This window comes from Pelodiscus sinensis, chromosome 21, assembly GCF_052426305.1.
Source record: "Pelodiscus sinensis isolate ZL-2025 chromosome 21, ASM5242630v1, whole genome shotgun sequence".
In the NCBI taxonomy this organism is placed as follows: domain Eukaryota; kingdom Metazoa; phylum Chordata; order Testudines; family Trionychidae; genus Pelodiscus; species Pelodiscus sinensis.
In genome coordinates, this window is record NC_143072.1 from 5,965,482 (window position 1) to 5,992,026 (window position 26,545).

The 26,545-nt window shown below is 42.5% G+C and overlaps 1 protein-coding gene across 9 annotated transcripts in view; it reads left to right on the plus strand.

The window, feature by feature from the left end:
• The window catches only part of AUTS2 (activator of transcription and developmental regulator AUTS2), a 1,120,208-nt gene that overhangs the window by 523,242 nt on the left and 570,421 nt on the right, over window positions 1-26,545 (plus strand). For 8 of the 9 annotated variants that reach the window (XM_075904281.2, XM_075904276.2, XM_075904275.2 and 5 more), the window contains 2 exons: window positions 915-1,016; window positions 12,170-12,205. In XM_075904281.2, coding sequence (XP_075760396.2) covers window positions 915-1,016; window positions 12,170-12,205 — 138 coding nt within the window. The remainder of the gene's footprint in view (window positions 1-914; window positions 1,017-12,169; window positions 12,206-26,545) is intronic. The other variant, XM_075904278.2, reaches the window with a different exon arrangement.

A 26,545-nucleotide genomic window follows, 5' to 3' on the forward strand; every position in this document is an offset into this window, starting at 1 on the left:
AGCTTTAAAATTTGTATTCTGCAAATATTCATGACAGTAGAACCCAGTCACAGAAACATTCACAGAAAAGAATGCAAAAGGGCATCCGCAGGGCAGAAGCAAATTATTTCAGAAAATTGAGCAAATGGTAGTTTAATGTAGATAAATAGTTACATGCTTTGTCAGTATTCACTCAGTTCTACTAATTATATCATGTTTAGACAGCAGTCTATCTGCATTAATACTCTGAGTGATTAATTTGTACAATCTACAGCATCAGAAGGCAGTACGTGTTGTCAGCTACAAAGAAAGAGTAGGGATTTTTTAACTTCCAAGACTATTATAACAAATCATCATTTATAAATTAGTATGGAGCACAAGAAAAATATGGAAGCTAACAAATAGATTTTGTTGGTTTAAGAATATATAGAACAGCCAAGAAGCTTTTGTGGAACTAAGTAGGGAATTTAGGCTCCATCCCGCCAAGACATCCCCATAGTGAAGATCTTGCCCTCTATAAAGTATCTTTAGTTGCTCTTAGATCATCAGTTGTTCTTACTAAATTAGGCATCAATGATGCAAGTGATTAGTTGGGATTGGTGGCGGGTAACTTTATGAAAACAAGCAGCCAGTGCTGTGGGTAATTTATGTGGCTAATGTTTGCAGGCTCAAGGCCTTAAATTGTAAGTTCTTTGCGACAGGGACCTGGTCTGATGTATTTCAGCAAATGATCAGATTTGTGGACATCAATGTGCAATTGAGATGCCACTTGGGTTTCATCTGTGATTGTAAGACACCTGTACAAGTTAAGGCAGGATCTTGCCATCATGGCCCCATGGGTGCCACAGCCATGAGGCTAAGGAATGATATCACTGAGGACGAGTTATCTGAGCCTAGCTAAACTTCTGCTTTTTGTATGTTCTCTGTCTCTGCAGCTCAAGCCAGGCCAGAACAGTTGCCGAGACAGTGACAGTGAAAGTGCCAGTGGAGAATCGAAAGGATTCCATCGGAGCAGCTCTCGGGAAAGACTCAGTGACGTAAGTAAAAGCTCCGAGACAAATACTGCCCTGACTTGCGTCATTTTCTTGAGGCGTGTAAGTCAGGACAGAATTTTGTCAGCGGGGGAAAAATGTGCTGCTAAACTCCTCTTGGCACCCCACTGGTGGGGAGTTGCTCTCCTGTCCCTTTGTGGGATGGACGCCTTCTAAATGTGATAAGTCTCCATTTGTATGTAGATGGTCACTTGCTTGTGGCCAGTTGAAAGAAAAGAGTTGATTAAATTTGTTATGTTGCAATAAACTAGACAGTTGAAGCCTCTATAATATTAAGAAGTTGGTATCATAGACCATAGTGACCAGTGCCACAGATTTGAGCTTCCAAATAACTATGGTATCAGGATTAACGGGATGAGAACTACCCTGATAAATATCAATAGATTTGGAGTGTTCTCGGAGTACATGAGGAAGCGTGATCACAAGTAATATACTCACAAGTTATCAAAAGTCCTTTTGTTAACAATTTCATAATCAAATGAACAACGCCACAATTACTAACACCTACTCAGAGATTAAGATAAACCATAAATTGTCCAGCATCAAAGATTTCATACCCGCATCCCCTGGGGAAACAGCAAGGGGAGCAGGATAATTATCAGGTGGATGTCTCCATCTTGGTGGATGTCTCCTGATATGCTTTCCTGGCTAGACAACGGCTTTTATCCTGATTTTCTTTTACACTCATGCATATGCATAAGAGTGACATTTGGTCTTTCCTTATTTGCACTTCCACATCCCGTGAATTTTAGGGTGACCCATTTCTCATAGGCTATTGCCTTCATTCCCCTTGTTCTCATTAACATCTGCATCCGTGAGTTACCATAGCAACTTGAGGTTATTGCAGAGTGGCCTGAAATGTTACTGTCGGGCATCTTGTGGCATTAACTGGTACATTGCTGCCGAATTTTCCAGTTTATTGCTGCATAGTTGCCAGCGCTTCAGCACTCAAACCCATCTCTTATTGTAATCTCACAGTTTCCTAGTACAGGGCTTTCTCTCCATTATTAATCATGCAACCTGCTTGAGGCCTCCATGGCTTTCTGTTTTACATCTTAACGACCTAAAGCCTAAAGGCCTTGCATTGTAATCTTATCTTACTTACGTACCAATACACACTCATTGATACATACTTAAGAACTGTGATCTAATCTGTTATCTGTACATCGATTACAAAATTATGTGATGATGTGTATAATTAGTGACATAGTGAATAGTAGTTTGATATGTAGCAGTTTGATCTCTCCCATATGAAGAGAAATTAAAAAGACTTGGACTTTTCAGCTTACAAAAGAGGAGACTAAGGGGGGACAGGATCGAGATCTATAAAATCATGACTGGTATGGAAAAAGTGAATAAGGAAAAGTTATTTACTTATTCCCACAATATAAGAACTAGGGGTCACCAAATGAAATTCATAGGCAGGAGGTTTAAAACAAACAAAAGGAAGTTTTTCTTGACTCAGTGCACAATCAATCTGTGGAACTCCTTGCCAGAGGATGTGGTGAAGGCTAGGACTTTTAACAGGGTTCAGAAAAGAGCTAGATAGATTCATGGAGATTAGGTCCATCAATGGCTATTAGCCAGGATGAGTAGGAATGGTGTCCCTAGCCTCTGATTCTCTGGAGGTGGGTGACAGGGGAGGGATCATATGAGGATTACCTGTTGTGATCCCTCCTTCTGGGGCATCTGGTATTGGCCACTGTCAGCAGACAGGATACTGAGCTGGATGGACCGTTGGTCTGACCCAGAATGGCCGTTCTTATGTTTTTATAAGCACTGTAGGCTCTTCCCCAGGATGGGAAGGTAGGGAGTGCATTTTCTGTAGCAAAGTTAGTACTTGCGAAAGGTGTTGGGGACCTGGGTCGACTCAAGTAATTTTTATTCACTGAAATGGTATAATATGGCCAGCAGCCATACACGTTTTGCCTGAACTGCTCTGCCAAACTTCCTCTTGAAGGAGCCAACGCTAATGATGATAGGATATCTCCATGCAAAAAACCAAACCTTTCTCCTTCTCTCAGTTGCAGAGTATTAACAATTCACTGATTAAACCGTACATCAGTTATTCAACCTCAAATGGGAGTAGACACATCCTGGGAACAAAACGGATCCTCTTTTGCTGTCTAATAATCATCTAACTGACGCAATTCAGTGTAGTTTCACCAGACCCACTCCACCCGAGGGGCTGGTGCTACATATCTAGTGCATAATAAAAGATACTGAAGACTTCAAAATCAGTGTTCATGGTGGGGGAGGGAGGGGCGCTCGCACAGACAAGATGAAGTTGAACAGAAATTAAACTGAGTCCAGCAGAACTTTTTAAACCGTTTTTTCTTAGCCAAGTCGCAGAGCTAGTTCTCCCTGCATTGTGCAGGACCACAACAGCAGCCTCCTAATCTGCTGGTGTAAGTGTATGAAACCTTCAGATCTCTGTCTTTCTCTCCTTCCCTCCATTATTTGCCTCTCCCCTCCCCACTCAACCTTCATGAATTGCCTCTCATTAATTTAAAGTCTGACCCTCTGGCTATCATCAGTAAGATGACACCATCAAAGGAGCAAGTAACTTCACGTTTTCCATTTACTTAGCTCTTTGGCCACACCCGTGGTACGTCACTGTTGTCGTCATGGTTGTGTTGTGTGCCTGCATTGCAGCACGAGGCTGAGCAGAACATTTCACACTTGCATTGCATCTTTGATCCAAGAACTTTTAGGCTCTTTGCAAATATAATTGAATTTAGCTTCAAAACTCCTTTGCATGGTAGTAAAGAGCGGGACGTCCAGCCAGGCAGATCCTGGAAAGGAGGAGGGGAATACTTTTAGCTCCTGTTAGGCATCCAAGAGATCACTTGAGGATTAAATTACCAGATAGTCAGAATCTCAGTAATAATCTTGTTAATATATTTGATATCTTTTCCCCAAGTTTATCGCAAATCTTGTGCTTTGATAGCATGCCTTTTCAAGAGACCCCTAGATCGCTGTCCAGTGCTGCCAGTCCACACTAGGGATGTAAGCGATTAGTTGACTATCCAACTAGTCGCTTCTCCCCCCACCCCTCCCCTGCTGCCTCTATCAGAGGCAGCAAGTGGGGGGAGCAGGAGCTGGTGCTGGGGGGAGTGGGCTTAAAAGCTGGTTACCCCTCCAGCACCGTCTCCGTGGGGGGCAGGGAAGGCAGAGGGGTAGCAGGTATTGGCCATGAGCCAGGAATCAGCTGATTCCTGACTCGTGCCCAGTCCCCCTCTCGCTGTGCTTGTACTTTTTAAATGTATTAAGAGCTCGCTGGCTCTTCATACATTTTAAAAGCAGAAAGTGGGGAGGTTGCGGGGGAAGGGACAACCCAGCATGAGTCCCAGCTCATATTGGGTCCCCAGAACTGCACACCAGCCTTTTAAATGTATTAAGAGCCCTGCTGTGGCTCCCCCACTTATCGACTAGTCGATGGAAATTCCATTGACTAGTTGATTAAAATAAATGTAACGTCCCTAGTCCATGCATAAGAGGGATACGTTGTTATCTGGGCCTGTGGTGGCCTCCAGCCTTTTTCAGATTATTTCAGTTATGAAAAGTAAATATCATTGTACGTTTCCTTCTCAGGCTACAGCTGAGATCTTGTTTTTTAAAAGATGGATTCGCAGATAACGTCTCTGATCATTTCACTTCCAACTCTGTGTGATCCCACCCTGAATTCCATTCTGACAAGCAAACACAGTTTGAGAGTTTAATAGATATTTAAAAATAATACATTTAAACAGGTGCCAGCTGTCTGAGTACATCTTATTTGCCAACACTGATTATCCTGAAAAGAACAATAGATGAGACTAAGAACTCTCCCTCTCCTCTCTCTTTCTCTCTGCAGAATTCTCTCTGACAGAGGCACTTTTCACCTGGGAAAAAAACACACAAAGGGATTGTGTAATCAGTGGAAAATATGGGTAAAATTGAAAATACCTCATTTGAGTTCAGCCCAAAAGTCACAGAGTAAACCTTGGGCTCTCAATATGATGAATTTCTATTGTGGCCTCCATACAAGCTAGAATAGTAGGCATGGTTCCTGCATGCAGATGTACAATGAAGGGAATGCATATATTTTTGATAGATAATCTGTTTTCAAATCCCCACTTGTAAGTAAGCTATTAAAACAGAAATGGTAACTTCATGAGCTTTAATGAAAAGCCTACATGATCGCCCAGTGACAGATGCAAAAAGAAGGAGATAGTATCATTAAGAATCAGTTGCAAACTCACTTGTCAGGGGCATCATTCCCTCTCCTGACAGGTATCTTTCAACTATGCCTTCTATAAATGTGCCTACAATCTTTGGTGAATCCAAGTGTTTCTAGAAGGGATCGTTCTTTTGCAGCCTGATGAGATCCAAGCAGGTAATTTGCAGCGCTTGTGAGAGCAGGGGTCATATCCAAAAAGGAAACAATACCATGAAAAGACCTTGTTAATCAGGAGACTTCTCTCATAATGAGTTTTCAAATAGCATCAGAAAATAGGAAGTGGAATTTCCCTGTGTTCTTGTCAAATGCAATGCAGTGAAACTGATTTCTGTCACCTCATCTTTCTCTCTCTCTCTCCCCACACCCCTTTTCCCTCTAAATCTAGAAAAGAATTTAATTAACGGAGAACTTGACCTCTGGTAAATTAAGGATAATGATTACCTGACAGCTCCATTGCAACCGTTTGTCAGTGATCTGATAAATCTCATTGTTTGAGTTTGTAAACCTGTCTTCTACCTGGCTTCCCTTCCCCCCAAACAAACACACACTCTCTCCCTCCCTTTTCCTGTGTTTCTTCTTCTGTAGGCTTTTTTTTGGAATGACAGCTTGCTTTCTGCTTTCTAGCCTCAAGGCCCTACAGCCAACAAATTTGAGATCATCTTCTGCGTAGCTGGGAATATATAGGGTGCTGTAGTCATTTTAATCTCATCAAAATCTTGCCAGTAGTGGAATTCATTTTGTTGAGGTTTTGCTTGAAGAAAACATGGTGGTGCCTTCTCTTTTCCTCAGCCTGGAACTCACTCAACTTTTAGTCTCGTTTTGGAAATTCTTGAGATTATCTTTCTTGCCTTAGTTGTCAGAAGAGCGAAGGGAATCCTTGGGAAAAAAATATGAACACAGCAGGCCTGGATGGCAAACAGTCCAGGGTGTTTAGGAGATTAGGCCATGAGTCTTCTATACCACTGATTATTATTTTTGACAGAGTAGAAGTGTCAACATGCTGCCAAACTCCCCACCTAAGCTTGATCATGAGCAGTCTGTCTTTGGTGCAACAAAGCATTGATGCAAATTTAAGACTGGGAATGTTAAGCACAGAGTTAGTCCCACTGAAGCCCCTTCTTGTTTTCTTCATGGTTCACCCATCGCCATGAATGTGGGTAGCGACAAAGAGCTGAGGAGTTCTGGCATCTCTGAAATACGTGATTGTTCTCTCTTTCATGCAGAAATTAAATGATTGTTGTAGACCATGGGCAGCGATGGTAAAATCTGCCATTTTTCTTCTCCGTGATCTCAGCTAGGAGATGATTGTTATAATGACTCACCAATGGCATTAAAACCATGCTGTTTAGAACTCCAGTTGTATAACCAAATGAGAGACGTCTGAGCTGGGGGGCGGGATGTAACCACTCTGTTCCTCCATCTCCCTGACCTCAACCGTCTGCGCACACAGCTCCTGCTTTCCTTCTGTGGCTCTCATCTCAGTGCCCCGGCAAAGCACACCACCTCTCGTGGATTGTTCAGTTTCTCTTGCTTTCTGGCTGTCCAAGTGCATTGGGTACCCAGAGTCCCAAAGGAGATTATGCTGGTGACTGAGTGAAATGAGACCAGCCATTCAGGTCCCCTACAGGGGGCACATCTAGACTACGTTTTTCTTTCGAAATAAGATATGCAAATTTGGTGCGAATTTGCATATCTTCTTCCAATTGCTTTTTCGAAAGAGGGTTTTTTGAAAAAGCAAGCCGTCTAGATGCGGTTCTTTCGAAAAAAACCCCTTTTTCGAAAGAACACTGTAAACCTCATTTTCTGAGGAAGAAGGGTTATTTCGGAAAAGGGTTTTTTTTTTTTTCAAAAGAACCGTGTCTAGACTGCTTGCTTTTTCAAAAAAACCTCTTTCGAAAAAGCGATCGGAAGAAGATACGCAAATTTGCACCAAATTTTATTTCTTCTTTCGAAAGAAAAACGTAATCTAGATGTGCCCAGGGAGTTAAGCCGAGCTCTCATTAATAAGTGAAGCTACCAGGCCCCAACAAAGCCAGGATCTTTATCACCTTCTCACTTCCCCAGTATCCATTTCAGCATCAGCTGTTCGGGCATTTGTGCTGCTCTGCCTTCAGCTTCTTCTAAAATAATGTTTAGTCCAAAAAAATCCAGAATGAGGCTTACCCTGGAGGTCTCAACTGATGCTCTCCTAGCATGTCCTCTCCTTCAGAATAGTTTGGTTTTTTGGAAGTATTCACATTGGAATAATACCAGGAAGCTCTGTGCGTGCACGCGCATGCACGCCCACGCACGGGTACAAGAAGCTGATGGGCTGCACATTGTGTCTCTTTTTATTTTTTTTGTCTGAGGCTGGGAGCTTAAATGCTTTGTTGCATTATGTTAATTTGGCAGTGCAATCAAATTCATGTCGTAATTAAAGCTGTCAGTTGGAAGGCAAGCCAATCGCCAAGAAAACACAGCATAACAAATGAAGTGAAATGATTCTGCGTGTAGCTATACAATGCTTCGCCAGGCATGAAATTAAATAAGTAATTTGATGTTGACATCAGAAATTGAAATGATACCCACTGTTCCTTCATTCAGTCAGACCTGCATAAACAATAGCCAGAACAAATATGTACAGCACAGCCCTTCTCCCCACCCCGCTCCCCAAGTAATACACAATATATATGCAAAATGGGTATAACTGTGCCTTCCAAGACCCGAAGGATGCAATTTTCTTTGGTACACAAATAAGCTGATACTTCCAAGAGCATTACTACTTCTTTGCTCCTGGCCCAAAAGTTCTTTTCTTGAAAAAAAAATACAATAAAAAGGGAGCCATTTATTTTAAACAAGAGCCTCTGCTAAGCCTGGCACTCAGATTTTGCTCTTGGGCTTCTGATGCAGGCGTCTCCTGTTGGTTGTGTGACTCACTGTTGTATTGTGTATTTTATCGAATACAGACGCTCTCTTCGTAGAAGTAGAGCCGTCCAATGTGGGCTCATGGCGCAGGATGGGGCACGTAGAGATGCTGCCTGTGTTCAGCGGTTTGTACCACACCTGGGGCCAGGGGAGCATGATCCTTTAGCTATTGGGAGATGCCAAAAAGATCAGAAGCTTTCTTCTGACATCAGGGATGTCCTTAGGGATACGCAGCTGCGTAGGGCCCCAAATTTCAGGGTGGCCTAGGCCACCATGTGCTGCATATGCCTAGGACAGGAGAACAAGGCATGGGCAGCCCCCGCTTCAACAGCCCCTCTCCTCATGTGGGCAGCAGAAGGGGAAGTCACTGCCTATCTCTAGCCAGCTGTGCAGCCATCCCCTGCTCTACTTCCAGCCCACAGCATACACCACTCCCGCCTGACACATCCTGCCTGCTCTCCCACCAGCCTCCCTGCTCTGCTCCTGCCCCCCACAGTCTTGGGCCTGCCCCCAATTGCTTCTAGCCCCACAACCTTGAGTGGAAGCCCCCATCCCCCCCTGCAAAAAGTGTCTTGCCGCAAGTGTTGAGGTTGCGTAAGGCACCAGGAATGATAAGAACCCTGCCTCATGTGGCCCTTGCTTCAGCCTACATGCATTGTCCGTACGTCATTCACAGCCACGCTAGATTGGGGCAGGCTTTCTTAGCTACACACTTGTCACAATGAACAAAATCCCTGTGAAAATGTACTGTCCATATCTGGCTAACAACGCTCAAAATCAAATCAAAATCAAACTTCCCTAGGATACTGAAAAGCATTTCTCTTCAATTAAAGCCATTTCATGGCTACATTTCAACTTTCTCTCCATAGCCTTTATAGCACTGGTGCTTTTCATGGTAAAGGTCACAACATTTTTAGTATAGGAAATAAATCTATTTGCTTATTCTTTTTTGTGCTTAGTCTGAGCCATGTTTGCTGAACTTTTCACCAACCCCTCTTGCTCCCCCACCCCCTATACATTTGGGCAAGATCCAATCTGGGAAAATTTCAGCCTGGAGGGTGAATGTTTTATGAAGTTGCAAGTGTCAGAGAATTGAATTAGAATGAGAATCATTGACAGCAGCAGAGTAATAATAATGATACACCTACAGTACTGCACAGTAAAGTCATACAAGTTATATAGCATGAAATAAAATGCTAAAAGCCAGAGCATATGCCCTCCTTTAAAAGAAAAAAAAAAGTAAAATAAAGGCAGATTAGATAATGGAGTCTGGTTGACAACAAACTTCTGATCAAGCAATATCAGCTATAAGTTTTCAACAGTGGGGATGGAGGAGCTGAAGGACAGCAGTAAGGGGAGTCAAGTGCAAATCTTTACAACCACCTCTTCCCTCTCCCCCTCCCCACCCCTCCATTCAGTAATTTGTTCACCTCAGATGTCATAGTAGAATCCTTAAGGTGAGTGGTGTCAGAATACAGGTGCCCTTCAGGATACAGGCAAATGGAAAGATCTCTCAGGTAACCAGGTTTCTAACAATTAATGGCACTGAAGAGAACCACTTCAAGCCTCTTTATTTGGTCCTTAATTGGTGAACTCCCAGGGGCATGCTGAATTACTTAACAACAAGCTGTCGCTGTGACTGCAGCCTGTTGATACAATCCGGCTCTGTTCAGTTCACTAGAAATTGGTACCGCATAGGCTTCCTCAGGCCACAATTTCTCTGTCATTGGTGTGCTGCAGTGGTGAAGAGTGGTATTCAGTGTAGCACCGAGTCCTAGTGCTGAGGGGACTGCCTGTTATGGCTTCCTGCAGCAGTTTTTGAAACGGACGGGCATTTCAAGCACTGCCCTCCAGGTCACTCCCAGAAGTGTCTCGGCCATCCCTGCGGCCGCTGGGTGCGGGGAGGTGGTCTTCACACGCCACTCTAACTGCTGACTCTGCAGCTCCCATTGGCTGGGGACTGTGGCCAGTTTGACCTATGGGCGTGGTCCCTACAAACAGCGCATTGAGACTCTCTGGCTCCCCTGCGTAGGAGCCGTTGCCAGAAGAGGGTGGTGGACGAGTTGCTTTTGGAAGCTGCCTGAGGTAAACACTGCCCCCTTCCTGCACTCCATCCCTAGGCCAGAGCCCTCACCCCAAAGCCAACCTCCCTCCCAGCCCAGCCCACACCCCAAACACCCTGCCCCAGCCCAGACTCCACACCACCTCTCACACCCAAATGCCTTCCCAGCGTCCCGTTCCTCACCCCCTCCTTCAGCCCAACCTCCTGCCCCAGCTCAGAGCCTTTACTCCGCACCAGAATTCCCTCCTGGAGCTCACGCTCTCTTCCCCAGTGCCCTCCCACAGCATGACCCCTTGCCCCCTCCCACATACCAACCCACAGCCCAGTGCTGGCACCCAAACTTGCTCCCAGAGCCTGCCCCCCCCAAACCCAGATTTCCTCCCAAAGCCTGCATCCCAACCCCCAACCCCAGCCTGAGTGAGTGAGTGAGTGAGTGAGTGAGTGAGTGAGTGAGTGAGGACAAGGGAGAATGAGTAACAGAGGGAGAGGGAATGGAATGAGTGAGGGCGGGGCTTCCGAGAAGGGGTGGAGAAGGGGCGTGGCCTCAGGGAAGAGGTATGGCAGGGGCAGGGCAATGGCTTTTTGGATGTCCTGAGTACGCCGTTGGCAACCCTACGGGGCAGGTACGTGGACGCCCTGACCGCATCAGAAGAGCTCACTCAGCAGCACGGCTCACTGGGCACCAGCCAGCACAGATGCCACCCCGCTGAAATATCAGGCCGACCACACCCATGCAGACATGGCTTGTATAGGCATGGGGGCCCATTGACTGCGCTGGCCCGGAATCGCTGTCGGCGGGCCTGGTTAGGGGCATCTGCCCAGCAAGGAGGAGAGGCTTAGGGCTGTGGTCCTGTGAGAACCATTTCCTGGGGCTCAGCTCTTCAGCAAGCGCGGGGCTGACGCCCCAAGCCTGTCAGGAACTTGCAGGAGCTGACGCCTCAAGCCCTGTCAGACGTCCTGCTCTCAGACTTCTGAAGATTGTCATATGCAGCTGCGAGAGTAAGGGCCACCCCTGTAATCAGTGGTGACCTGGACTGTGACTGGAGTACTCCCCATCTCCCTTTATCTCTCTAATTCCTGTGAATACAGAGATTACCGTTATGCTTATGCGCCACCTTAAACTGGAGCTTGATGACACCTATTTTATTCACATTTTAAACCTGACTCCTTTGTTTTTTGCTGTTTCTTGAGAGGTTGAGTTTTAAAATCTCTTTCCTGCTGTGGGATTTATTCTTTGGTTTACTTATTTTTCCTCTAAAATCCCTGGGTTGTCTAACATAGATGGAAGTCTAAATTGGAAATTCGTGTGACCGTCTGTCCGGGAAAAGGGACATGGGCTGTTGCTACTTCTCTGTGCTCACGTGTTCTTTACATTTCAGTCTTCTAATTATGTTTACAAAATGTCTCATTTTAGAAAAGCAGTGTGTGCACTAACCAGGGCCTTTCGTGATTAAATTGGCAAACAGGTCGTACTCTGAAAAAGTCATCCAAATCCACCGGGCTTTTTATTTTGAAGTCAGTCTATGGTATCTTTTTTCCTCCTTCCACCTGCCCCTTTGTGGCCACAAAGCTGAGTAGCTGGAGTCCAGGGCATTGAATGTCAGCATGTCAGGGAAGCTGGTTGATGAGTGTCTGTTTAGTCTCGTTGCAGGGCGAAATGCCATCATTAATTCATTACCCAGCTGCCTGTCAAATAAATTGGCAATTACGTCCACTGCAGAAGCTTGGAATTCAGTAAATAGCACGTTACCATCTCAGAGTCGTTGAGAGATGTAAAGGGAAAAATTAAGCATCACGGTGTTTGTTTCAGTAGCAGATGACAAGGGGCAGCACATTGGTGCTGTGATGTCGTGATGAAAAGCTTGGAAAGGGCTGATAATGAGCTGTGTGGATTGGAACGTGTTAAAAACCATCACTGACTTTCCACTTTGTCTTTGTGTTTTATTGCAGAGCTCAGCTCCTTCCAGCTTGGGAACAGGCTACTTTGTAAGTGTATCTCAACTTCAACACATGTGCCTCTGAACAGTTTAGCATTGCTCCTGAAAAGAGAGCTCTTTATTATGTTGAAACAAGCATAAATAACCAACCAAGTCTGCCCGATAGGCTTACTGATCAGCTTCCATGCCTATCGTAGGTAATCAATTATAGCTGGAATTGCAAGACCTGTTGGACAATGGTTTTATACACTGACCTTTTGTCAGTTTAATTAATATAAAAATTACCACTGCACTTAATGGGTACGATTGCAACAAACAGTATGAAACACAATCCTATGCCTTAGTTCCTACAGTTTCTGATATGAGATTCAATTGTCTTTGATTCTTCCTTCCTCCAATTTTGTTTATAGATTCACAGATTCTAAAGTCAGATGGCCCCATTGTGATGATCTCTTTCTACTTTGACTTTCTGCATTACATAAGACACTGAGGGTGTGTCTAGACTACATGGCTCTGCCGACAGAGCCATGTAAACTAGTTTACCCGACATAGTCAATGAAGCGGGCATTTAAATAATCCCGGCTTCATTAAAACAAAAATGGCCGCTGCGCTGTGCCGACAATCAGCTGATCTGGCATAGCGCGGGAGTCTAGACACGGATAGGTTGACAAGAGAAGCCTTTATCGACCGCTCCTGTAAACCTCGTTTCATGAGACATAAAGAAGCGATCGACAAAGGCTTCCCTTGTCGACCGATCCACGTCTAGACTCCCGCGCTGTGCCGGATCAGCTGATTGTTTTAATGAAGCGAGGATTATTTAAATCCCCGCTTCATTGACTATGTTGGGTAAACTAGTTTACATGGCTCTGTCGGCAGAGCCATGTAGTCTAGACACACCCTGACTGTCAAGCACTGATTTCTTCACCAAGACCTATATATTGGGCTTAAATTAAAGTATGGCTGTGTCTAGACTGGCATGATTTTGTGCAAAAGCGAGTGCTTTTGCGCAAAATCTTGCCGCCTGTCTACACTGGCCGCGAGTATTTGTGCAAGAACACTGACTTTGTAATGTACAAAATCAGTGGTTCTTGCGCAAATACTCCGACGCTCCCGCTCAGGGATAAGCCCTCTTGTGCAAGTATTCTTGCGCAAGAGGGCCAGTGTAGACAGCCACATTAATTTCTTGCACAAGAAAGCCCGATGGCTAAAATGGCCATCGGAGCTTTCTTGCGCAAGAGAGCATCTACACTGGCACGGATGCTTTTGCGCAAAAGCAAATCTTTTGCGCAAAGGCACATACCAGTATAGACACTCTCTTATTCAAATACTTTTAACGGAAAACCTTTTCCGTTAAAAGTATTTGCGCAAAATTATGCCAGTCTAGACGCAGCCTATATGTTTTAGTAAGACACTGGTGGCACTCCTTTCACCCTTGTAGAATTATATTACTTTTACATCAGTATGAGAATAGAAGCGGGCCCAAAATATATTGATCAGTCTTACCTGTTTATTGCAGAAAGTCTAAGTTTGTGTGTGTGGGTGGGTGGGTGTGCGTGCATGTTCACTGTGGAGAATTATTCTATCACTGTTAAACCCAGTGGACAGTTTTATTTTCTTCTAGTATTTTTATATTGAACCTGGTTACTCCCCCCTTTCAGTGTAATTTACAGTATATTCCCCAAACAGGGTGTATTTCTGCTTTCTAATACCTGTAGAGGAAACAGATCATTACATATTTCTGAAAACAGGTGGGTAAAATGCAATTAGACATTTCCCCATGGCAGTGTGCTGTGTAGTGTAATCAGAAGCTGCTCCCATCTTTTCATCAAACACTGGGGAAAAGAAAACTGTGCACAGTACATGATGAAGAGACTTTTAAAGGACTTCTGTCCAGATTCCCAGAGTGCAATGTTCTTTCATTAGTACATGGTAAAATTAGTTACTGTAAGGTCTTTGATCCTATGTAGAAAGGTATGGGACTAAACTGGTCTCAGAGCTAAAGGGTAAAGTGCAAGCACAAAAATTGCTTAGTATTCGGAGGTTTGCTACATCCTGCTGGAATTAAGTCGGGCCTCACCCTAAAGTGAATGTTAACAGTTCTTCAAGTGGAAAGGTATGGAGAGCACATTAATAGTTGAAGAAGGATGGTGGCAGTTCCCATTACTATAGCAAAATCCAAAGCACTTTCTGATAAGAATTGTGAACAGGAAAAAGCCGTGTCATTCTTTTAACCTCCCTCTTACCCCCTTATATATCATGCATATTTTGGGGGAAAAGTCTCTGCAACATCTTAAGAACGATCTAATGGAAGAGCTGTTCATTATGACTGGATGCTTATTTTTTTCTCTCTTATGAAGAGGAAAACAGATATGCTCAGGAAGAGGTTAGATACAGTCTGAGAAAAAAGAGGCTTGTTAATTTTTAAAGCCTTGTCTCCTTGTGGGGGCTGAACATGCCTGGGTGCGAGAGCACACGTTCAGCTCCATATTTAGGAAGCAGAGCTAACAGAAGAAAAGCCATCTGCTATCCTTTTACACCATACTGTATGTGGGTTGGTCCACTACAGTGAAAATCTGGAGGGTGTCAGCATCCAGAAGGTTTAAAGTTTCCAATTCTCCCGAGTTCAGAATGACCTCAAAAAAGGGGGGGGGGAGGGAGGAGCTGAATTCTTCTAGTGCCAAAACATTGGCATTTCTAATGCTGTTGTTTGAGAGAGGCTTGGGGTGGGGGGCAAAATTGCTTACGTTTCACAAGTGCGTTGTGCTTAGCTATGGGTAGTGTCAGTGCTATTTTTCTTCCTGATCCATCCATTGTTAGTGCTGTAGTGGAGCTATCTTGGTAAAGGAATTTTTACATTTAAAAAAATTGTGGCTGAAATGTGAAGCCCCCCCCCTTTTGTTTTGGAAAGAGTTGTTTTTAGGATTATTTTGCTAATTTTTTTAAGCCCATAACATTATTAACTTACATGGGGCAAATATAACCCAGATGTGTTCTGCAGTACCAGACAATGAGAAAACTGCTCCAAAATGATCCGCTTAGCATGTGTTTCTGATAAATGCAACTATTGTATTATCAAAATGTAAAAGAATATGAACTTGATTTGATATTTTTACAAAGCCTTTAACCAGCAAGAGCCTGGTTGTCTTATTGGTTTAGCTTGAATCCAGACTGTGAGAACTATGGCTCTTAGAGCAAAGTCTCAATTAAAGCAACATGGGCTTTGAGTTCAGTCAATAATATACACCCTTTCCCTTCAGAAACATTGTGGTCTGGTATATGTTGCCCTACAATATTACACAGAGCCCTTAATATACCAGAGGAAACATCTACATCAGGTAAGTGACAACAGGCTGATAGTTTTAGCTTCATCATTCACCTAGTTCTGATGCCTAACTTGGAAAGTCAGACGGAAGCAGATCTGCCACAGAACCAAGTGAGCATTGAGGTATGGATAAAGCAACAAAGATTTGCTGGTAAATTAAGAATTAATGAAATCTGTCTTCCTCTCTAGTATTAGTATTTGAATCATCTGGGCCTGTTGCTTTCTCTACCTTCCCCTTCCTCTTCATGAATGTTTGACAGTAGTACCCCCTCAATCAACAGACATCCTTCTGTTTTCATTGCTGAGGAAAGACACTCTCCCTTTGTGCCAGGCACTCCGTGCACACCCATTTTAGGAACGCAAGCTGAGGTGTTGACTGATGCATCTGTCGTGAATTGACAAGCAGCTCAGATGACATAGCAGGCATGCCCACACTAATGAAGCGTTGCTATCTTTCCTGTCCTTGAGCTCCTTTTTTGAAAGTCTGGGTGATCCAGGACTTGCACCTCCTTGTTACTCACTCTTTGGCTTTGAGGAGCAAGGAGCCTTCATCTCTGTTTAGTTCTGTCACTTTTAAAGTTATGAAAAAGCATCAGGTTTACTTGGAAGTTCACAAATGAGAACACATGCAAATATTTTTAGCTCAGACCTATTGGACTGAATGCTTCAAACAAAGAAAATAGAAGAGGGAAACAAGCAGCTTCACTTTTTGGGAGTTTTGGTGAATGTTTAATTTTAGTATATGTGCTTATTCATCACATGAGTACTTACACAGGAACTACTGTTCTCCCTATACTCAGAGTTGCAGACTATTTGGAATCTCTATCCTAATAACGTTGACATGTAAATTGAAGTTTGCCCTGTAGTTGTAGCCGTGGCAGTCCCAGGGTATGTCTACACTACAGAGTTTTTCTGGAAAAACTCTCGTTTTTCTGAAAAAACTTCAATTACGTTCACGCCGCAATCGTGTTCTTTCGAAAGAAAATCAAAAGAAAAGAGGGTTTTTTCCGGCTTTGGTAATCCTGTTTCTACGAAGAAGAAGCCTTTTTCCGAAAGAGCTCTTTCAGAAAAAAGCATGTGTGGACAGGGAAGACAGAGTTCTTTCGAAAGAAGAGGAAAGAAGAAAAAGCACAGGTGCCCTGGTGGCCACTCCACCCATAGTAATCACAGCTTAAATGTGAGATTCAGTATGGACGCTATCTTTCAAAAAAGCAAATTGCTTTTTTGATGCACTTTGGCAGTGTGGACGCTCTCTTCCAGAAGAAGTTTTTTCGGAACATCTCTTCCGGAAAAGCTTCTTCTGAAAGTAGCCTGCAGTCTAGATGTAGCCCCAGGGAATTAGAGAGGCATGGTGGATTAGGAAATATCTTTCAGTGGACCAACTTGTGTTGGTGAGAGAGACAAGCTTTCAAGCTACCCAGAGCTTTTCTTTAGATCAGAAGAGCTTTGTAGCTTAAAAGCTTGTCCCTCTGACAAACAGAAGATGCTCCAATAAACATATATTACCTTATGTCTCATGCAAATTGAATGTTTGGAATGTATATTGGACTTGTCTGCCTTCTCGTTACCAGCAAGAAGAGCATTCTTTTCCATTCTGAATGTTTTCAGCTGCATAATGATAAGTCATCAAGTGAACAGCCGAAATTCTATCTGCATTATTCTCCATGTAGCTCCTCTTTAATATGGTGGCAGAACAGCAAATCCATTTTTCAGGAAGGTCACTGGATGTTTTGCCTGGATAAATGGCATGTTTATCATTATGTATTTGGCTTAGTCTTTCTTAGCATTTCAAGTACAAACTGTTATCTAACATTGTTCATATACATATCAAGGTCAAGCACATCTTTATAAAGCAAGAATGTGGGCCCGTGTTCTGATTCGGTAGTTCCTGCATCTCTCATTCTTGTGTGTGCACCGTGCAATATCGCAAAAATAGCTATTTGTTCACTTGTTAGCCATAGAACCTTGCTGGCAATACTGCTTCTTTAGGGCAATACTCTGAAGCTGATATTTTGTCCAAGTAACACAAGCCCATTTTTATAAAATGAGACATCATAATAGTTTATGATCTCTGCATTATTAGTACTTAAAAAATTAAATTACAATTATAATAGAATTCACACGCTCTGCTGTTTCCTAAAGCATTTTATATGTTTTTTTCATTCCCCCTACCATATGGTATATGATGGAAAAGAGTTGGGGGAGAGGAGTTAAGCCTCCTTATGAGCAAGAAGATGAGCAAGAAGTTGAGTGTAACTAATGCTATGTCCACACTGCAGCACTATTTCGGGATACCGAATGTATCACAAAATAACTATCCCATGACTTAACAGCAAACCCGTTATTTCGAAATATAACAGGCTCACTATTCCAACGTCCCTATAAATCTCATTCCATGAGCAGTAAGGGACATTTCGGAATAGTGGGTTATTTAGAAATTTGGCAGTGTGTAGACAAGATTTGGTGCTGTGTAGCCATAATAAGGTATTTCGAAATAAGATCAAAATAAGATACGCAATTTGCGTAGCTCAAATTGCGTATCTTACTTCTACCTACAGTACAATGTAAATGTACCCTAATGTTCACTTCTCCTATATATGACAACTAGAAGATTTATCCAGCTTGGGTCCTTAATTCAATAATTTTTTGTTTTTCTTCACTTAAAACGTTGCTCTGAGATGGGGCTGGGGATGAGGGGTTCAGTATGCAGGCTACCCCCAGGAAGAGAGGACTACCTCAGCATTCTCTCACCACAGCAACTTGGGGCCAAGTGAGAAACTTCTCTCCATGGCTGCTGCAGCAGGCACAGTTGGTGGAGGGGTGCTTGTCTCCCAGCTGGAGGACAGACATATGGCGAGACAGAGAATCTTACTCAAATAGTAGATAGCTTTCCCTCTCTCCATCCGTGTCTTCTGTTGTCCTAGTCCCCATCTCTGGCTCCTTGCTGTCCCTCTGTGGTTATTATACAGTGTAACTGTGCCTGCTTTCCATCCCTTATACTCTGCTGCCCCCATGTGGTCCGTATAGAGCAGACCCCTCCCTTTCTGTTTTATGAGAAATAATCCCATTCCAGGCACATCCCATTGTTCCAGTACAACCAAACCATTACTTTGCTTTAAGTTATGATAAGAGAAAGCTGCATACCAAATTTGGTGGTCCTAACTCCTACCATTTAGGAGGAGTTCTTGAACAAACAGACACACTCACCAACAAATTCTCACGAATATATAGCAGATAAGTGCTTTGGCCATGGTCAGAATGTGTAACATTACATCTTTTTTGTCTGGTTTGGCAAGATATGCAGAAAAGGGTGCTTTCTTTTTTGGTCATATTTAAATAAATAGTCAATCAGAAAGAGATATTAAAAAAAAAAAAAACCTCCAGCCCATTTTCTTCTCTCAGCAGTTTTTCACTGGTCTAGCTTCATTGATTTCCATGGAGTTACTTCTGGTCATCATAAGTATATGCAGGGAGAGAATTACAGTTTGGGTGATCTGAGAAATAGTAACTAATGTTTTCTAATTTTGCACTGAAAATTATTCTTGTCTCACATCACAGAGAAATCTAGAAGTCAGATCAGGTAGCTGGAAAAGTGGTTGCAAATTCTTCTCAAAACCTTTTTAGATTTCAAAGCCAGTTATGGAGTAGGTAAGATGTTTTTAATCCCCTCTAAGTGTTCTCGATTTCTTTATCAGAGGCTGAGAAGACATAATTGGGATTTGAATAACAGCCTTGCTTTTTTTTAATCCTTTGAGCACAAGAAATTATTTTGGTAGAGTGAGTTCTGCCATTTTAGAATAATAAGTCACATGAAAGCAAACCCACATTAGAGAATTGGAACAAGTTTGGCTATTTGTCAGAAAATAACTCAGATATCAGAATCTAAATCATTGAATAGTTTTTTTCCCCCTAGAGAATAAAACATTTCCCAAGGTAGTTAGAAATGACCTGATTGTTAGTTGTGTTAGTTCCTGATGAACATAGTTTGTCCTTCCTCTTATTGAAGTGGCGTGTGTCATATTTGTGATTTGCTACTCAGGGTTTGTCTTATTTTATGTGTGTGTGTTGACTGTGGTTTCAGGTTAGCTATCCAAAGTAATTTTAGGAGTTGCTGGGCATGGACAACAAGGGAATACTAGAAAAAATGAGGCATTTTAAAATAAAAGGGACAAAATAAAAGAAAAAAAAATGCCTGGGTGGCTTTGACATTTGTTCTCTGCTCACCAAAAAAAAAAAAAAAAAAGTGTGTTTCACCCCCTCGTTTAAAGGGAAAAAAACTGATTTGCCCCCAGGCTGGTAAATCAGTTCAGCAGATGTTTGCATAATTATGACATGCCACTGAGACACCACATTGTACAATGTTTCATTTCCTTGCAGAGTGCTGTAGAAATCCATCCCCTAAAGAGCAAACAATCGCCCAGCCTTCTTCTACCACAGAAGAATTCAAGCCGCTGGCTAAAAGGAATGAATCTCACCTACATTTCTATGCATTGCAGGGACACATGCCAAGTCATAGATTAGAGGAGGAATGTGGACAAGCGTGGCCAGTTTTGGTTGAAAGTATTCCTGGAGGTTTCGTCACTTGACATCTTTAATTAAAGATTAATCATTAGTTCCTGGAGACTCCAGGACAATCCTTGAGTGTTGGCAACTATAATGTGGACTTCACTATACTAATGTGTACACCAAGTTTGTATACTCATGGTTTAGACCAGTGTTTCTTAAACTGTGTTTAAGGTATTCAGAGGTGTGCCACGGAGAACAACAGAGTTCAAAATGGCCACCCTTAAAGAAGGCGGCAACTTTTTTTTCTCAATAACTTTCCCTCCGACCCTTTTTGCCCAACTTTTTTTTTTTCTTCTCAACACTTAATCCTTGGTATTCCTCATAAAAAACAATTATTGTTTGATGTTCCTCGGTCTTAAAAAGTTTAAGAAACACTGTTTTAGACACTATGGCTATGTTTACACTAGGGTGTTTTGCCAGCAGAGAGTATGCTAATGAAGTGCTCATTAGCATTTGTCTAACTGTCATTAGCATATTCTCGGCCCAAGGCTTTTTGCGCAAGAGGTTTTTGTGCAAAAACAAGCAGTGTAGATGGAGCTGTTTTGCGCAAAAAACCCCTTTGTGCAAGATCCTTATGCCTCAAAAAAAGAGGTATACAGATCTTGCACAAAAGGGAGTTTTTGCGCATAACGGATCCATCTACACTGCTGGTTTTTGCGCAAAAACCTCTTGTGCAAAAAGTCTCGGGCAGGGAATATGCTAATGACAGTGCAACAAATGCTAATGAGCACTTCATTAGCATACTCTCTGCCGGCAAAACCCTCTAATGTAGACATAGCCTTAGTGTATAACCCAGTGTTTCTCAACTTTTTTTTTATAAAGTACCCTTTTTCAAAAAAAAAATTATAAGTACCCTCTGTACCTACAGTTTTCAGACATACAAAATTATTTTCTACCATTGCAACAACTTAATTGTAGGTAGGCAGGCAATGAAATTTTTGGGTGTCAAAAGTACAAAAATAATAAAACGCTGTAAAACTTATAACAAAAATTCAGTTTTCTCCAAATTTCGGTTGTGTTGACATGTCCCTCCCCCCCCCCCCCCGACTTCTCTTGAGTACCCCTAAAGATACTCGTGCCACTAGTGAGAAACACCAGTATAACCAATACGTTTTCCTCCGTTGACTGTGTGTTTGTGTTTGAACCAGAACAACCTTCAGTAGAGTGCTAGTCCGCAACTAAAGGCACATGTACCTCTAGAGGTATGAAGGGGAGAGCTACCTAAGTCAGTACAAACTAAAATTTCAGTGTCTTTTTTATGCTGCTCTATATACTATATAATTAAATGTAAGTACAGTTTGAACCTCTCTAATCTGGCACCCTCAGGACCAGAAAATTTGCCAGACCACAGGAGGTCAATATTGGCTAGCAGCATTGTCAACACTTCTACTGCTGGGTTCTTAGAAGATATTTAGGGGTAAATTACAGCTAAATAACAGCACCAAATACTGAGAGCCAGGACAGGTAGCCGTAAACCACTAGACAAGATTCCCAATAGAAATCTCTAGGATGATGGGTTTTTGTTAGGGTTTGTAAAACATAATACAGCAAATTTAAAATTGAGCAGTGAAACCGGATTATTGCGATCATTTTTATTTATTTGAAATTTTTTAGATGTTGCCTTTTCTTTTCCAGAAGCCATTGCAAATACTTCTAACAGTTAGTATATGTGATACAGTGCCATTACCAAGTGGATGCATTACATGCAATAAAATCTACTGCTGGGTCACTTAATTTTAATTCTTGTAAACTTCAGTGTTGTCCTCAGCATAGCTTCATTCAAAGAATTGGGACATATTAGCAGTAAGGTGATCCTCAAAGCAAAAGGAACACCAAAGGCAACTGTATTTCCCAAATCTGATTGATGATGATGATTGTGTAAATGGAACACAAACATGAGCAAAATTACAAAGTTCTTTTTTTTTTTTTTTTTGCGGGATGGGGGGTATGAAATACAAATTAACCCATTGAAAATAGGGATAGTTAGGTAGACAAAATGGAATTGTTCAGGTTGAAGTTTGAGCAGGACAATGCGGCTAACCTCCTTCTTTCCAACCTATTGTGTAGAGAAATGACCAAGGCCATGATTTTGCAGTCCTTCTGGAAGATGCTACCTCAAGCATCCCAGGACCCACCATGTCATGAATTGCTGTTGTATAAATATTACTTTGTATTCAAAGAGCTATTTCAGGAACATCTGTCCTCACAAAACCCTCTGTGAAACAGATAAGCAAATATAGCCCACAACTTAACACTAATGAGAAACTAAGACCAACTTAAAGTGATGGACCCAAGTATGCAGAACTGAGGTCAGAAATCAGAAGTTCCTGACTTCCAGATCAACCTTCAGACTGTTGAACCTATGGCTTTCATAGAATCATAGAAGATTAGGATTGGAAGAAACCCAGGGAGATTATCTAGTCTAACCTCCTGGGACCAACCCCAACCGGTGGACACCACTTCTCACAAATTTAACCAACACAGGCCCTACTACACTGGAACTCAGCCCTTCGTGCGTTTGCTTGACTCACTTGTAGGGTGGCCCCAAAACAGGTCATGGCTCATTTATTGGGAAGTGATGAACTAGATATATTGCCCTCCTGAGAGTCCAGAGGGCCTCCTTTGGTTGCAGGTGGTGGGAAGATGGCTGAATTAGCAATTATCAAAACCTTAGCAGGGCATGATTACTTTCCTGTTTTTGTAATTAGTTCACCTTTTCAATGAGCTTCCTAGTACATTTTCCTGAATGGGGTAGCCGTGTTAGTTTGTAACTGAAAAAACTTAATAAACAACAAATAGTTCTGCAGCATCTTAGAGACTACTTTTTCCCCCTTCTTGTTCCCTCCCCTTCCCCTCTCGTTCTCTGCTATTTATTTGTAGCCTAGACCCCTTTCTCCATTCATCTGAAGAAGTGGGTCGTGCCCACGAAAGCTCATGAGACCATCAACATTGTTTGTTAGTCTCTAGGGCTGTGTCTAGACTACATGGCTCCGACGATGGAGCCATGTAGATTAGGATTATAGGCAAAAGCAAATGAAGCAGCGATTTAAATGATTGTGGCCTCATTTACATTTACATGGCTGCCGCGCTGAGCCGACAAACAGCTGATCAGCTGTTTGTCTGCTCAGAGTGCTAGTCTGGACGCTCCCCTGCCGACATCAAAGCCCTTTGTCAGCAGCCCCGTTATTCCTCGTGGGATGAGGTTTACCGGGGCTGCCGACAAAGGGCTTTGATGTCGGCAGGGGAGCGTCCAGACTAGCGCGCTGAGTGGACAAACAGCTGATCAGCTGTTTGTCGGCTCAGCGCGGCAGCCATGTAAATGTAATGAAGCCGCGATCATTTAAATCGCGGCTTCATTTGCCTTTGCCAAAACAACAAATCTACATGGCTCCGTCGACGGAGCCATGTAGTTTAGACGTACCCTAGGGTGCTGCAGAACTTTTTGTTGTTTTTTTAAGTTTTTTCCTGAATTGCACAGCTTCTTAATCAATCTTTATCCAAACCTGTTTTTTTATAAAAGAAATCAAAATGCATTTTGTAAAAGAACAAAACATGATTTTTGTCACTTTCCACTTTTAAAGATTACAAGATTTATTCAAGCAGCAGACAGATTGAGATTTGCTGTCGTTCCAGATCAAGTCTGTCAAACTCACTGTGTTACCTTGTACCTTGTTTTTTATTATTATTTTGCATCCACCTGGAATAAGTATATTCTTGGCTCATCGGCTCTTGTGAAGCAAAAAGAATGATTATTTTGTGTTTTCTTTCTTTTTCTCTTCCCTCCCTCCTTTTTATAACATGTGACACAAATTGCAAACGTGAACCTGAATAATAAAGAATTGCTTCACTGATTGCTAAACATACATTATGGTGCTTTTAAACTCATTTCAGGTCATCGTGCTGCAAATTAGTTTGATTGCAAGCAGTTAAGCTGTCATATACAAAGCCTTATTCCTCCTAGGGTCTCAGTTTCAAATCATTAAAACGGAATGCTCAGAAGTACTCAATGTATGCATTGTGAATTTAATGTTTTGGCGGAAAGCAGTATTGGGTCTCTGGGGAGGAGGACTCACTACCATTTCAGGAATAGGAAAGGACAATGTAATCCCCAAGAAGAGAACACTTCTATTATAGGCATGGTTTTAACGACTCGTTAACAGGTTGTCAACTGCACCACACACAAACCAGGAGTGGAGTCCTGCTCTTCTTTCTCAGGGTGTAAGATCTATGGGGATCTTTTTAGCTACCCAATGATGTAGAGCAGTATTGGGTCACTTTATTTTTCTTAGTCCTATGAGACTTAAGGGAGAGTCTCTTGTATGGTGATGGAAGGGAAAAAGTATCAAAACAAGCATGTTTCATACTTTCTCCCTAAACAACCAACCATAGAGATTTTTCAGGTTTCGGTATCCTTTTTGACTGCAGCTTACACGTGAACTCTATTTTTGAGAATAGCTGTGTGGCACATCATTGGATGCAAATGCTTGGTATTAAGTGCATCTGAGAAAGACAAAGTCAGGTAATTTCTGTGATAATGGTTCCTTTCCTCTACTTTGCTGAGCTTCAGGCATTAGAACTAATAGAGTGCTGTGGTGGGGACAGGGTTGAAAATTCATCCCTATCCAGAGAGCCAGAAGAACTGGTCTTTTGCACCATCTAAATCAGTGTTCCTTAAACTGTGTTCTGCGGTGTGCCGCAAGGCAGTCGAAGGTGTGCCGCAGAGAACAACAGAGTTCAAATAACTTTCCTCTCCCTGACCCTATTTTTGTTTTTTTCTCGATAACTTTCCCCCAACCTTTTTTTTTTTTTTTTGCTCAACAAAAAGTCCCTGGTGTTCCCCATTTAAAAAAAAATTGTTTGGTGTTCCTCCATCTTAAAAAGTTTAAGAAACACTAATCTAAATGGTGCATGGCATTGCACTGACCTTCTGTACAGGAGTGAATTTGACACCCACAGAGCAAATTTGGTGACCCAAGAATCAATATCACCACCAGTTCAGCCTTACCTAGGATTGCCATGAGAAGACAGCAAAAAAGCTCCAAAGAGGCACGTGGTGCTGTATAGAATACAGGCAGTCCCCGGGTTACATGGATCCGACTTACATCGGATCCCTACTTACAAACGGGGTGAGGCAACCCCGCACTAACTGCTTGCCCCCCAGCAGACCAGGGAGACGCGAAGCTAGCCGCCCCCCCCCCCCCGCCCCAGCAGACCAGGGAGACGCGGAGCAGCTTTTCTCAGCAGACACCTCAGCTTGAGAATAAAGGACTGAGGGAAGTGAGGGGTGGGAGAATAAAACTGAGCTCTGGAGAAATGTTTGGCTAGAGTTTCCCCTACAATATGTACCAGTTCCGACTTACATACAAATTCAACTTAAGAACAAACCTACAGTCCCTATCTTGTACGTAACCCGGAGACTGCCTGTATGTATATGAACAAAACCAAAGATATGAGATGCAATGTGACAATGTTTGTGACGGGAACAAAACTGGAAGTTTGGTTTTTCTAGCTAGATATATTTTGTCTCTCTTGCTCTCTCATATTTTGGTTGAGTTTATTTATTTAAGCCAGAGAGAGGTAAAAAACCTCACTTTTCTACAAAACCTCCAAATGCAGCCGCATTACTGTTGTGCCTCAGAGTGAAGACCTGTTCTTAATAATCTGGTGCAGCTTCAACAAATACTCAACTGTGCCAGGGTTACATTTGGGAGTAATTTTGGTTTGGTTGAAATTAAGCACATCGGTCCTGTTACTACCTGCGTGGGCAGATTGCCTGATCTCCATGCACCACTCTGGTAAGGTCTTCATTGAGAGATCTTCCTGTCTGCCTGCATTTAAAACACACCTCTGCCCAATGGAAGCAAATAGAAAGATGGAAACTTTAAAATAAATAAACCAAACACCACAAATTGGGCCTTTCTCAAATGTAGTGCTGGAATAAACATTGGTCTATTTGTCCTTTGTTTCACATGGAAGGGTGGTAAGATTGAACCTTAGGAGGAAAAAGCATCTCCTGATTGCAAGAATTAAGTCCAAATTGCATAGAAAAGAGTCCAATCCTCTTTTGCAGCCTTTTATGTCAGAGCTCAAAATTGCTGTCTGATAAAATGTAGGACACCAGATTGAATTACTTCATTGAACCACTGCGGTCCCCTGTTAATGGTAATTGCACGGATATAGCGGTCTTTCTTGGTAACATCTCAGATATTTACCTCCCACTGTTTTTCAATTCAGACCTTTGATGAAAATATTCCCAGTACTTCTTTAAAGCAGACACCCAACTGTCTTTCTTGACAAAGGCAAGGTCTCTAAATCAGATCCTGACAATTTGTGACACAGCAGTCTATCTAAATCACCTTTTACCTATGTCACCATGTCATTTCCTGAAGAAAAAGTGTCCATCAGAGGAGGGTTTCGAAAAGCTTCGAGCTTTGAGATTCTGTGCTTTGGAAGAGGCAGACATGGGGGATTCGTGTGTTTGTCTCAGTGGAAGTAATTAGA